Source organism: Nycticebus coucang, chromosome 13, assembly GCF_027406575.1.
Source record: "Nycticebus coucang isolate mNycCou1 chromosome 13, mNycCou1.pri, whole genome shotgun sequence".
Classification (NCBI taxonomy): Eukaryota; Metazoa; Chordata; class Mammalia; order Primates; family Lorisidae; genus Nycticebus; species Nycticebus coucang.
The window spans coordinates 33,954,290-33,966,640 of NC_069792.1; the positions used below are offsets into that span (position 1 = coordinate 33,954,290).

Genomic DNA, 12,351 nt, shown 5'->3' on the forward strand with positions numbered 1-12,351 from the left:
GGTAGCGTTTGGGGCTGAAATTCTCTTTGTCATGGGGAGGTAATGGTGTGTTTGGATAACCCAGTAGGGAGTGACAGATGCGGCTGACTTTATCTCCTTTTCCATCTCCTGCTCAATCTCCAGAAGAACAGGCAATCCCAGTGCTGGCCATAGAACCAGCACCAGCGCCGGCAGATCTGGGCGAGCAGAGGCCTGCTCTGGAGCCAGGGGTGCCTGCATCCCTGGATCTCCCAATGTATATGGAGCCAGCTCCAGGGCCAGGCTCAAGGGCAGCACCCTGGACAGAGCCATCTGGAAAGCCAGTGAAAACTGGCAAGGCACAACCAAAGGCAATCGTAGGCCTCAGCCAGCCCAGGACTGTGCCTGAACAAATGCTGCACAGGGCGGGGCCGTCTAGCATCCTGGCGTACACAGGGAAACAAGTGGCTGAGCAGCTCACGCTGCTGGATGCGGTGAGCAGCTGCTCAAACCCCTTCCCTGACCAGAGGCCAGCGATCTGGTCCCACCCTGCTGCACGGCTTATGAGCCAGGCCAGCTGTTTGAGTTTCTTTCTGTATTTACGGTCCCTGTGTCTGTGGCAGCTACACACATCTGCTGGGCACATCCCATGGGAGGGGACAGAGTACAGGGTGGGGGCCTGGCCCACTAGATGCAGGGGTGGCCCACTTAGCATGCCGCCCCGGCTGCTAAGCCCCCCGCCCGGGAGGCCTCACCAGCCTCAGCAATTACTACACATCTGGCACAGACTCCATTTCAGACCAGACACCCGCACTGAGACCCTGGAGGTGGCTGCCACGGGCCACGTGCGTCTCAACAGAAAGAAGGCCTGGCACACAGGTGGCCTCAGGAAGGGCCGGGCTGAGCACCTTGCGGAGTGTGGGCTCCTGGAGGCCGGCCTGGGGGAAACACCACGTGCTGTTCTCTCCTTGCCCGGCTCTATGCGTTTCGCGCCCTCCGTGAAAGGGGAATGAAACCCGGGGCTCCGACTACTCTGGGAGAGCCAATGCCAAAGCTGAGAATCTGGTCACCTGCCTGAGTCAAGGGGTGACTTTAGACTCAGAGCTGCCCTGGGCGGTGCCCATGTGGATCTTTCTTCCTCCCCAGGAGCAATTTAAGAAGCTGCTGCCGTGGGAGTGCCTGGACACCTTTTTGATTGAGCTGGACGGGATGGACATAGCTCTGGTGGCACCCACAGTCGGCGCTGCCTTGATTCACTTCGATACTGTGGTGTATTTTGTGATAAGCACGTGCTTGGAGACCCGCACCATGAAGGCCCAGGACAGGGCCAGGGTGCTGGAGCTTTGGATACAGGTGGCCAGGGTAAGCTGTGGGAGGGCCTGAGACAGGGCCAGGGTGCTGGGGCTCTGGATCCAGGTGGCCTCGGTAAAGCATGGGAGGCCCTAGGACACTCGTTCTCTCCTCTGTCCGATGTCAAATTTGCTGAACAGAGTCCAAGCCCCTCAACAGCCCCCAGCCCCGTTCCTCTCCGGGGCACACTGACCTTGACTTCCATGCCCAGTGTTGGTGCGCCCTTTGCGCCTGGACACCGACGTTGGGTTGAACTGTAATTGTCCTCCCAGAGTGTGAAACTCACTGGGGCCCAGACTGCTCTCCTGTGCCTCCCTGGGCCTCTGCCTCCCCACAGAGGAAAGGTCAGCACAGGGGGCACAGCTCGGGCAGTGGGGCTCCAACTCCCCACCTCACGGTGCATCCTCTTCCCTCCCCAGGAGTGTCATAAGTTGAGCAACTACTCATCTTTGCATGGCATAGTCACAGCCCTGAAGGCTGCGCCCATCCATAGTCTCCAGGAGACCTGGAGAGCAGTATCCAGGTGGGTGGGCGTGTGTCTCCTGAGCTGCACCAGCACCTCTCCCGGGTCTGCCATGCTCCCTCACTGCACTGGGAGGGGAGGGGAGCCCAGCACCTCCGGAGGCAGGAATGGGTGGCCTGCCAGGGTCTCTCAGTCCACTGGGTGTTAGCACCGAACGTCTAACTCAGCACCAAGTTTTCTTCACCGTGGGGCACGGGCCTTTGCCACATTGGAGATATTCCCATGTCTAGCGCACATCTAAACTGAGAAAGTGAGCTGCCCAGTTGACATTGGGCTGGGCCAGATGAACAGCAGGTCAGCGCCCGCTCCAGTCCTGTGGAGCCTCTGGGAATCAGGAGCCCAGAGGAAACACAAATCCTGCTGGTTTGGATCCTTTTCATTCCCAGTTCAAGGAATGTGAACTCGCCCTCCTCCCCGCTACTCCCTGATTTATCCGACTTTCTTTCCCCTCTGCAAAGGGAAAGCGCGAGAGCGTATAAAGAACTGTGCGCACGCGATGACAGGATGACCCGGGAGAAGCTGATAAAGGTACAGGGGGGCTGGGGCTGGGGGCAAATGTTTAGAGGGCAGGGAGAGGGGAATTTGGAAAGGGTACCGGGCCGGGTGATTTTTGGTTAATTTTCTAACTCAACGTTTACCTGAAAAGTACCAGTCGCCAGTCCTGTTCAGAAGAGAGAAGGGGCTTTCCTGGCTGTTCATCAGGGACGAGCTGGATAATTAGCAGGGCTCTGGCTAATATCCATTGCATTGGTCCCTCTGGTTATGTAGCTTCCACCAGGCGATGGGGAAATGTTGTGGTGGTGGTGGGGGTGGCTTCTTTCTTTCCCGAAACCAGCCAGAAATTCTCCAGAAAGCCGGGCCTCTATTGCTGGTGTGTGGTGCGAGCAGCTGGGGCAGGGTCTCCAGACAAACGAGGGGCTGAGCTGCATGCCCCAGTAACACAGCAAGTGGGTGTAGGACACAGGGCTGGGTCTAGAACCAGAGCTCACTGAGTGACTGTAGAACCTCACCAGCTGACTGTGGCCAGGTGTCCACAGTGCGAGGTCAGGGTCCTGGGAGTAGCTGAGTGAGGGTAAGATAGTCTCACTGACCTTGTCCTGACCCTGGCAGCTGGGGATCTCCAAGCTGGCCCGCCGGGAAAAAAACCCTCAGAGAGCCCAGATGAGGCAGCAGAAACGGAAGGTGAGCCTCCTTTGGTGTGGGTGGGGAGGGCCACTGGGACGGTGGGCAGGGCCTCCCCCCAGCTGGAGTCTCCCCATCAGGAGAGCAAGGGCCTCCTACTAGGCCCTCCTTCCTGTAGCTGGTGCCTGAAATGCCCTCAGCAGAGGGCCCAGGACAAAGGCCTGGAAGAGCTGGGCTCAGCATGCCCTACAGGAAGGGTGGGGTCTGGGACCACAAGGCATTGTGACCTGTGAACATCCCAGGCTGTAGGTGACCATGGGTGCAGCTGGGGGAGGAGAGGGATAGAATGGAAGGAGGAAGCTGAAGGTGTCTGGCTGCTCCAAGTCAGAGATCTTGAGGAGAGGTCTAGGAGACCGGGGTGGGGTGTGAGATTCCGGACAACAGAACGGGGAAGGCCACCTGCAGGTGGGTGCTCATCACCACTCCCACCCCAATGACACAGGGCGTCATTCCCTTTCTTGGAATCTTTGTCGATGACCTAACTCTGCTGCAGAAGTGGACGCAGAATAATGTGGCTGTGAGTGAGCCTAGGGCTGGCACACTGGGGACCAGAATCCTAAGGCTGGGGGGAGACATTCCTGGATGGAGCCCTGAGAACTCAGCACTCAGCAAAACTGCTCCCAGGCAGCCCTGTGAGCTGGGGTATCAGGCCCGACGTCAGCCTCCAGTCCCTGCTCCCAAGGCAGAAGCTGCAGAGCTGCCTGACTGCTGAGCTGCCCGAGGGTCTGGCTGAGCTGGACTCAGCCTCTCCCTCAGGTGCTGCCCACGGGAGGAGTTGAAATTGGCCCCTCCACACTCAGGCAGCTCCCATGTGGCTCCAAACTCTCTTTGTGTGCAAGGAGATTTTGTGTGCCCCTACTTGTCATGAGGAAGTGTTGGGTCACAGGGCCCCTGAGCATCAGCCCGCACGCTCCCTTCATCACAACCCACAGCGTGATGTGGGTGCAAGTGCCTTGTGCGCAGGTCCCCTGGCCACTGAGCCTGGATGACACGCAGCAAGGGAGCCCAAGGAGGGGGGAGTCATGGCTGGGGGGCCTCTCTCCCGGGCATTGGCTGTGCCTTGCACGGAAATGTGCTCAACATAACAAAAAGGGGAAGGTGGGCAACTGGGGGCCTCTCTCTGGGGAAGCACAACATGTGGAAGTCAGAGACTGCCCTGGGAGGACATTCCCTGGCTGCATCCTCCACATCGTAGATTTCCTGGGAGGGTTTGACGTCAGGGAAGGGGCAGTCCACCCCATGAAACGTGCAGGATGGGAATGAAAACCAACTCCTGGAGAAAGGCAGTTGACATCCAACTCTGAGGACAGACTGGGCCTTCAGAGGATGGGAGGGGAGAAGGGAACCACTCCAGAGAAAGGCGCCAGAGATCGGCCCCTTGCCCTCCCCAGCATGGCCCCTTCAGAATCTTCCCCCCGGCCCAGTCAGCATCCGTCCTTCTCTCTGGCTCCAGGCCTTCAAGATCATCCAGCAGCTGCAGTTGCTGCAGGTGACTGCCAATAATTTCTGTTTTCAACCGGACAGAGACTTTCAGTCCTGGTTCCAAACCATGAAGCCACTGGACCAGTACAATATGTGAGTGCCTGCAAACGTTGGCGGAGGGTAGGGGGACCTTTGTGCATCCCTGCTCAGGACTCTGTCTGGTGGCCAGCTGCAAAGAGCCTGTGGCCGTGGTTCCCTGGTCACCAACAGTCCCTGGGGCATGGTGACTGCTGAGCGCCGGGTGTCCAAGCCTGCCAGGCAGACCCTGGGCGGGGGACCTGAATTTTGTTCCTGGTGGCCTCATAGCTGCCTCTCTGTCCTGCAGCCACAACTTCTCCTGGGAGCTGGAGCCACCATTTCAATAGGCCAAAACAACATCAAGGCCGAGGAGACCTGTCCTGGGACTGTGTCCACCTTTGAGCTACTTTTATTTACTCTCCCCTGCCACTCCCTTACACCCCCCTGGAATCCTGTTCATTTACTCCGCCCTGACTCTCCCTTTTCCTGTCATCTATATCCCTTATTCCTTGCTCCTCATCCCTGGCTTTCACTTAAATAAATGCATGTTCCATATTGTTATCAGTTTTCTTCATGATTTTTCTCTATAGCTGTCGTGGCTAGTCTGTATCATTTTGAGAGTGTGCTCTGTGAACGCATGGATGCCACAGACATGAAACTCTTCATGATCTGTGGCTGTCGCTTATCTATGTGAACTCAAGGGAGCTGTGTGGAGCTCCATCTCTCCTGTATAGAGTTTCTGCAAAGACCACCTCATGAATGACATCTGGAGGATTGTCTCGTATCTGCTTTCAAAAGGCTTCCTAATTCTTTTTGTCCTTCTACACTTCGTGGCATGGATTTAGCACACTTCCAAACTGACTTCGTGCCACCAGTTTCACCCTGATACCAACACCGGACAAAACACAACTTGATCTTTACTACTAAAGGTGGATGTGTTTCACCACAAAGGTCTTCATCCTCATTCTCCACTCATGCTGGCTGAGCAGGGGGAGGAAGAGGAGAGGTTGGTCCAGCTGAAAAGGGTGGCTGGCAAAAGGGGTGCACGTAGGTTTCTCTATGGTGGTAGAGTTTGTCCTGCCGACTCCACTCTGGAGACGCAGACGGCCTGAAGGGTTATGAAAATGCCAGAACAGATGTGTTTTTTAGAGTTCAGTTGTCATAGAACAATAGACTTGGACGAGATGACCATCAATAACAGCTTAATTGGTGCTGCCCAAGCCACATTTTCTGGACCCGAGGACCATCCTACACTATCGTGGCTCAGATGGTCTGGATTAGACTAGTAGTAATTTCTTTTCTACTCCTATTGATTAGTTTGCTAGCAGCAGCACTACCCTAAACTTACACTACCTGGTGTTTCTCACTAGCTCCTCCATGTGCTTGAAGCATCTTCTGTTATCATTTGACTTTAGAGTACTAATGATTTTAATTCCTCCTCACCACAATTTGAGGGAATGTGTGTTGGAGAAACATCACTTTTGATAAAAAAAAATTTAGATTCTCTAAAGAAGGTTTTAGTCTCCTTGCTCGTGGTAGTGTTGGAGGAGAGTACAGACTCCCGTGGTTTGTTCTGTTTCTTCCTTCTAGTTTTTTCTGAAATGTGTAATGGAAGGTAATGGTAAGGCGGGATTCTAGCACCAGACTCTCCGGATTCTCTCCCAGCTCTGTGACTTACTCTTTGTGAGTCTTCGGGAATATTATTTAAGCAATGGCTCCTTTGCCTTCACTATGAAATGAAGATTGTGTTAATAAAATTGCTGTGGGCATTAAAAGGGTTTGTATTTGTAAAGTGCTTTATAATGCGGTTGGCACATTGTGTCACCCTTATAATTACATACAGTCATACAAGCAGTTCTCATTTAAAATTTGTGGTTGTTAAGTAGTAATGTTGTTTTAAAAATATGAGTCCTATTTTTCAGCTCAGAGAGGCTTAAGAATAGATTCTTTAAAAACGGGAGAGGCTTTTTTGGCTCAAGGAGTAGGGTGCTGGCCCCACATAATGGTATGGCAGCTTCAAACCAGGGCCTGGCTAAAAACTGCAAGAAATAAATAAAGAAAGAAATAAAAATAAAAAAGTGAGAGGCTTCAGGTGAGACAAAGATTTGGCTGGGCACAATAGCTCATGGTTGTCATCCTAGCATGCTGGGAGGCTGAGGTGGGTGGATTGCCTGAGCTGGGGAGGTGGAGACCGGTCTGAGCAAGATGGAGACCTTGTCTCTATGGAAAATAGAAAAATTAGATGAGCAAATGGTAGGTACCTGTAGTCACAGCTATTGGGGAGGCTGAGGCAAGGGGATCAGATCATTGAAGCCCAGGAGTTAGGGGTTGCTGTGAGCTCTGACACCACAGCACTGTAGCCTGGGGCAACCATGTGAGACTGTCTAAAAAACAAGAAAACCTACAGACGTGTGCCATCCTCAGTGCACCACCCCATGCATTCTTTTCACTTGCCACCTCTTCCCTAGCACAGCTTAGCGGCTACCCCAGAACTTATGGCCATGTCAAAGCCTATGCAATCTTTCAGTTTAGTTGACCTCGTGGCTACAGGTACCACCCCTGCTTTACCTTGTGAAATAATCGGAATCCCACTAGTGCTTTCCTAGGGGGCACTGCCGCTCACCTCTTGCAGCAAAATTATCGCTGAGTTTTCAAATGAAGGAAAAACCCCCACAAGTTTGTGCCTATGTAACCAACAAAACTTCTAAACGGTGCATCAAAGACCAGGGGGCCTCAGTGTGTACATGCAGTTGGGTCCAAAGACGCTTGAGGAGCTATACAGTGGTTGCTGTGAAAAGGGAGCTTAACTTTAAGGTTGTATACTGTGGTGCATTGAGCATTTCAAACCCACTACAGTAACATCAGTTTTGTTTTGTTTTGTTTTGTTTTTTATTCAGTGAATTATACAACATCCCTCACAGGAATCAGCAGGAATGGAAGACAAAGAGTTCCTAAGACAACATTCAACACACACATAACTTTTTAGAAGCGTCATTGCATATAAGGTTTTTTAGAAAATATTTCACTTGCTCCTTTCCTCTGTTTTTTAAAAAGTCATTTGTAATGGCCATTTTCTCACCCCTCTGTTTTCATAAGTGCCAATTGTAAGGTTGTTGTAAAGGTTCCTTCTTGTAAATATTTCTGACAATAGTGGCTATCAATGATCTCTAATCTTATCTCATCGATGATTCAACTAACGCACTGTAAGGAAATCTGTGACAGAGACCTCAGGACACAAGAAATTTGAAATTATTTTATTTTATGGAATATTGCAATTGTATGAATTTGAATATCTAGAGGAATGCACACATAAGGTTAGCCAAAGAGAGAAATATCACAATCATATTGTTATTTCGGATACAAAGAGCCAATGGGCTGGAAGTGAAATGGTTCCCCAAAGAAAGCAAACAATGGACAAGACTCCCAGAATTAGAAATGAGAATTATTTTATTAGTACTAAAATAAATTGCTTGTAAGTCAAATCCATGTACTTTAGTTTAGATACGTCTTCATATCCTCAGATAGGAGAGCACCGTTATGCAGGAAGGACGCACTTCGTGATATTTCTCGATAATAATCGTGTTAACCACCTATCCTAGTGTGACCCAACTAATGTAAAATAAAAGCTAAAGCATATAGGTTATACTCTAAAAGCAACCCTATTTCCTAGGCTTCACTAGGACCTTGGCTAGGTCCTTTACCCTCCACTTTTATGTTCTTTTTTTTGAGACAGAGCCTCAAGCTGTCACCCTGGGTAGAGTGCAGTAGCATCACAGCTCACAGCAACCTCCAACTCCTGGGCTCCAGCGAGTCTCCTGCCTCCGCCTCCCAAGTAGCTGGGATTACAGGCATCTGCCACAATGCCCAGCTATTTTTTGGTTGCAGCCGTCATTGTTGTTTGGTGGACCTGGGCTAGATTCTAACATGCCAGCTCAGGTGTATGTGGCTGGCGCCTTAGCCGCTTGAGCCATAGGCGCTGAGCCCACTTTGCATTCTTTCCATGTGGGGAGTATCATCTCACTACTTATTCTATTTTTTTTTTTTTTCAGACAGAGTCTCACCATATTGCCCACTGTAGAGTGCAGTGGCATCATAGCTCACAGCAACTTCAAATTCCTGGGCTTAAAGGATGCTATTGCTTAGCCTCCCGGTAGCTGGTTCTACAGGTGCCTGCCACAATGCCCAGCTATTTTTTTGTTGCAGTTGGCCCTGGCTGGGTTCCAACCTGCTAGCCTCAGTGTATGTGGCTGGCCCCGTAACCACTGTGCTACAGGCACCGAGCCATTACTATTTATTCTAACATTTTTCGTCCAGTAGCTTCTCCTAAACCATTGGCTGCCCTCTTGGCTCAGACCCAAAGGGCCAGATTATCCCCCTACACATTACAATCTCTTCCTATCCACCCGGATGCATGCATTCCTTGCCCAGGTGACTGATACCAGTACCTTGTTTGCCTCACCTTCTGGATGAGACCTTTCCCCCTCTTTTACAGAAGGACATAGCTTTGCATTCTAGGCCTTTTCACGGACACTATGGGTGAGCTGTTAATATAACCTTCTCCCCTCATCCGCAGACAAGGTCTCTGTCTGTCACCCATGCTTCAGTGCAGTGGTACCATCATAGCTCACTGCAGGATTGCTGGGCTCAAGCCGTCCTCCCACTTCAGTCCCCCAAGTAGCTAGGCACACACCACCATGCATGGCTGATTTCTAAAATTTTTTGTAGAGACCAAGTCTCACTGTGTTCATCCAGGCTCATCTTAAACTCCTGGCCTCAGGTAATACTCCTTCCTTGGGCTCTCAAACTGCTAGAATTACAGGTGTGAGCCAGTGCACCCAGCCAGTGTGACCATATTTTAAAGTTTAAACAGTACTACAGAATTCATGTATAATATCACCTATAGGATCAGAGAGATGTTTTCCTCACAATATTATCTAAATATGAACTTGTGAGTATAGGTTACCTATCTTTCATGGGCAGAGATAGTTTATATACTTTAGTATGCCTGTCTTCTGAAGTAAATCTTATTTCTTCTTTTAACTTGTTCAACAGACTGTGGAAAGTTGCATCATAAACCCCAGAGCAAATCATATGTTTCCCCTCATCATCACTGTAACATAGTAAGATTGGTAACTCAAGCCAGCATCATCTAGTCTTTCCTCATATAGCTGGATTCTTATTATTTTCGCTTTAGAAATGGTCCAAGACCGTTGGTCCTCCAAACTCTTTTCTTACTGTTGGTATGTTGAATTACATTCTGAGAGTACCTGTAGAATGAATTATGAGGGTTGATTGTATATTATAATTGATACTGTTTCTTGTGGGTAGACAATTAGCTTTAGATTTTAGTCTCAGTTTTATGTTTTTTTATTAAGTTTGTGAACTTAGGCAAGTTCCATAAATTTTTGTTCTGTTATTTCCTCATGTATAGTAGAGGTATAGTGGAAGCTGCAATATTCTGCTTACTTCATAGGCTTCATATGATTATGTGAGATTATGTAGGAAAATATTAAACGCATGTAAGATGGAAGTAAGAAACCTGAGGATAAGTTTTTAGCTTGAAATATAATGTTTAAAAGATGATCTGGAAGAAAGGGGACTAATAATTGTTTACTGTGTGCCAGGCATCACTTTTAAAATACTTTATAATTTCAAAGTAATAACTATGGCTAAGGCGGTGGAACCTGTGGCTCAGTGAATAGGGCGCTGGCCCCATATACCGAGGGTGGTGGGTTCGAACTCAGCCCCAGCCAAACTGCAACAAAAAAATTGCAGGGCGTTGTGGCGGGCACCTGTAGTCCCAGCTACTGAGGAGGCTGAGTGAGGCAGAGAATCATCTAAGCCCAAGAGCTGGAGGTTGCTGTGAGCTGTGATGCCAGCACTCTACCATGGGCAACAAAGTGAGAATCTGTCTCTAAAAAAAAAATATATATATATATATATATATATATATATATATATATATATATATGGCTGAGGAAAAAGAGAGGAAAATGACGTCAATTGAATCTATAATATTTTATTCTTGGGGAAAAATATGACGCAAGAATGATAAAATGAGAGAATTTAATAGCTCTAAATAATGAGCACAAAGAAACATTTCTGTAATTTTCAGAGAAAATCCACAGCAAACATAGTGTTATTCTTTGAAAATTACAGAAATATTTCACAACTTTTGGAGACAAGGTCTTATTCTGTCGCCCAGCTTGGAGGGCAGTGGCATCGTCGTAGCTTCTGACCTCAGCAGTCCTCAGCCTCACCCCTCTGAGGACCCGGAACTGCAAGTGTCTGCCACCTTGTCCGGCTGATTTTGTTTATAGAGATGGGTTCTCGCCGTTGCCTAGTCTGGTCTCAAACTCCTGGCCTCAAGTGATTTTTCTGCCTCAAGACTCCTAAAGTTCTAGGATTATAGGCAGCAATCACCATGCCCAGCAACATTTCTAAAATAGAATATCACCTTTTGTCAAGATATAATAAGTGTTTTAGTTGACATGCTTATGTATCTTACAGAATCACAATATATATCAGTGTCGTGGATAAGAAAACAGATTTTCACGTATTTAAATAGACAGTAAATTTTTTTGCAATTGAATTTTGTTTCATTATGTTACTTTTTATCTCCACAGGTTTATAAAGTTCTGGTCTCAGTGGGCAGGAGTGAATGGTTTGTCTTCAGGAGATATGCAGAGTTTGGTAAACTTTATAACACTGTAAGGAATAGTCGTTTTATAAGATTTTTGTTTAAAACAAAATAACCTGAGAAAATGACCAAATGAGAGAGATTTATTTGAATGATTAAATTAATATTTGCACATATCAGATAAGAAGAAAGGGTAAGATTTTTCAAATGCATTGTAACTCTAAAGAATTCTTAGAGAAGAAGATGAACAGATACCATTGAGAGGTTCCAAATAAATCATTGAAAGTAAGAGAACTAGATAATGGCTTAAAGTTCATGCACGAACTTTATGGCCACCCTGTACATTTTACTGTCCTAGAATGTTAGAAATCAATTGTTTCTACCTACCTCTTTGTTAATGGTCAATCATCAAGATATTTCTGTTTAAATTGCCCAACTGTAAGGTTTAAGTTTGAAATTATGTCATGTACCCACTCTCCTTTCATACTTAGTTAGAAGGTAAGTCTCAGGTTCCAGATTTTAAGTACCTCACACAACTGAAATGTGTATAAACTTTCAGAATTTCTGATAGTTACCTGGGATGAGAGACCCTAGCTATTTACTTAAATAATTAAAACCTATTTTTATGCATTCATAGTGCAGATATGAAATAGTATTCATAATCTAGTGTTTGCAGTGCTCCTAGTACATACTTTCTAGAGTAGGCCACAGACCACCTCTGTTGTGATACATCAGGCCAGATCTTACACAGGTACCAATGTTTGTGGACAGTGTTGCCTTGAAGATCCTACACAGAGGCCCAAGTGATAGGATTACAAGATAAGCCACTGTTCCCTGCCAAAGTTCCACTTTTGAAAGAAGTATAAGCCAGTAGAACTTTGTGCATACAAATAAATACCTTCCATGATTTTCTTTTTGAGACATAGTCTGTATTGTCCTGGATAGAGTGCTCTGGCATCACAGCTCACAGTAATCTCAAACTCTTGGGCTCAAGTGGTCCTCTTGCCTCTGCCTCCCAAGTAACTGCGACTACAGGCACCCACCACAATGCCTGGCTAGCCTTCTATAATTTTTTTTGTTTCTTGAGACAGAGTCTTATTTTCTCACCTTTGATAGAGTGCTGTGGTGTCACAGCTCAGGCAACCTCGAACTCTTGGGCTTAAGTGATTCTCTTGCCTTAACCTCCCAAGTAGCTGGG

The 12,351-nt window shown here is 48.1% G+C and overlaps 1 protein-coding gene across 1 annotated transcript; it reads left to right on the top strand.

Moving 5' to 3' along the window:
• Nucleotides 1-1,080: 1,080 nt before the first annotated feature.
• LOC128563569 (ral guanine nucleotide dissociation stimulator-like) lies at nt 1,081-1,979 on the top strand. Its single transcript, XM_053558960.1, has 2 exons — nt 1,081-1,320; nt 1,728-1,979. The coding sequence occupies exons 1-2, from the start codon at nt 1,081-1,083 to the stop codon at nt 1,977-1,979; spliced, it is 492 nt and encodes a 163-aa protein (XP_053414935.1).
• Nucleotides 1,980-12,351: the final 10,372 nt, after the last annotated feature.

What these genes read in the sequence shown, in the direction of transcription:
- LOC128563569 (XM_053558960.1), top strand. Translation starts at nt 1,081, where the DNA reads ATGTGGATCTTTCTTCCTCCCCAGGAGCAATTTAAGAAGCTGCTGCCG. An exon ending in TTTGGATACAGGTGGCCAGG is followed by an intron (nt 1,321 to 1,727) that starts GTAAGCTGTGGG and finishes TTCCCTCCCCAG; the next exon opens with GAGTGTCATAAGTTGAGCAA.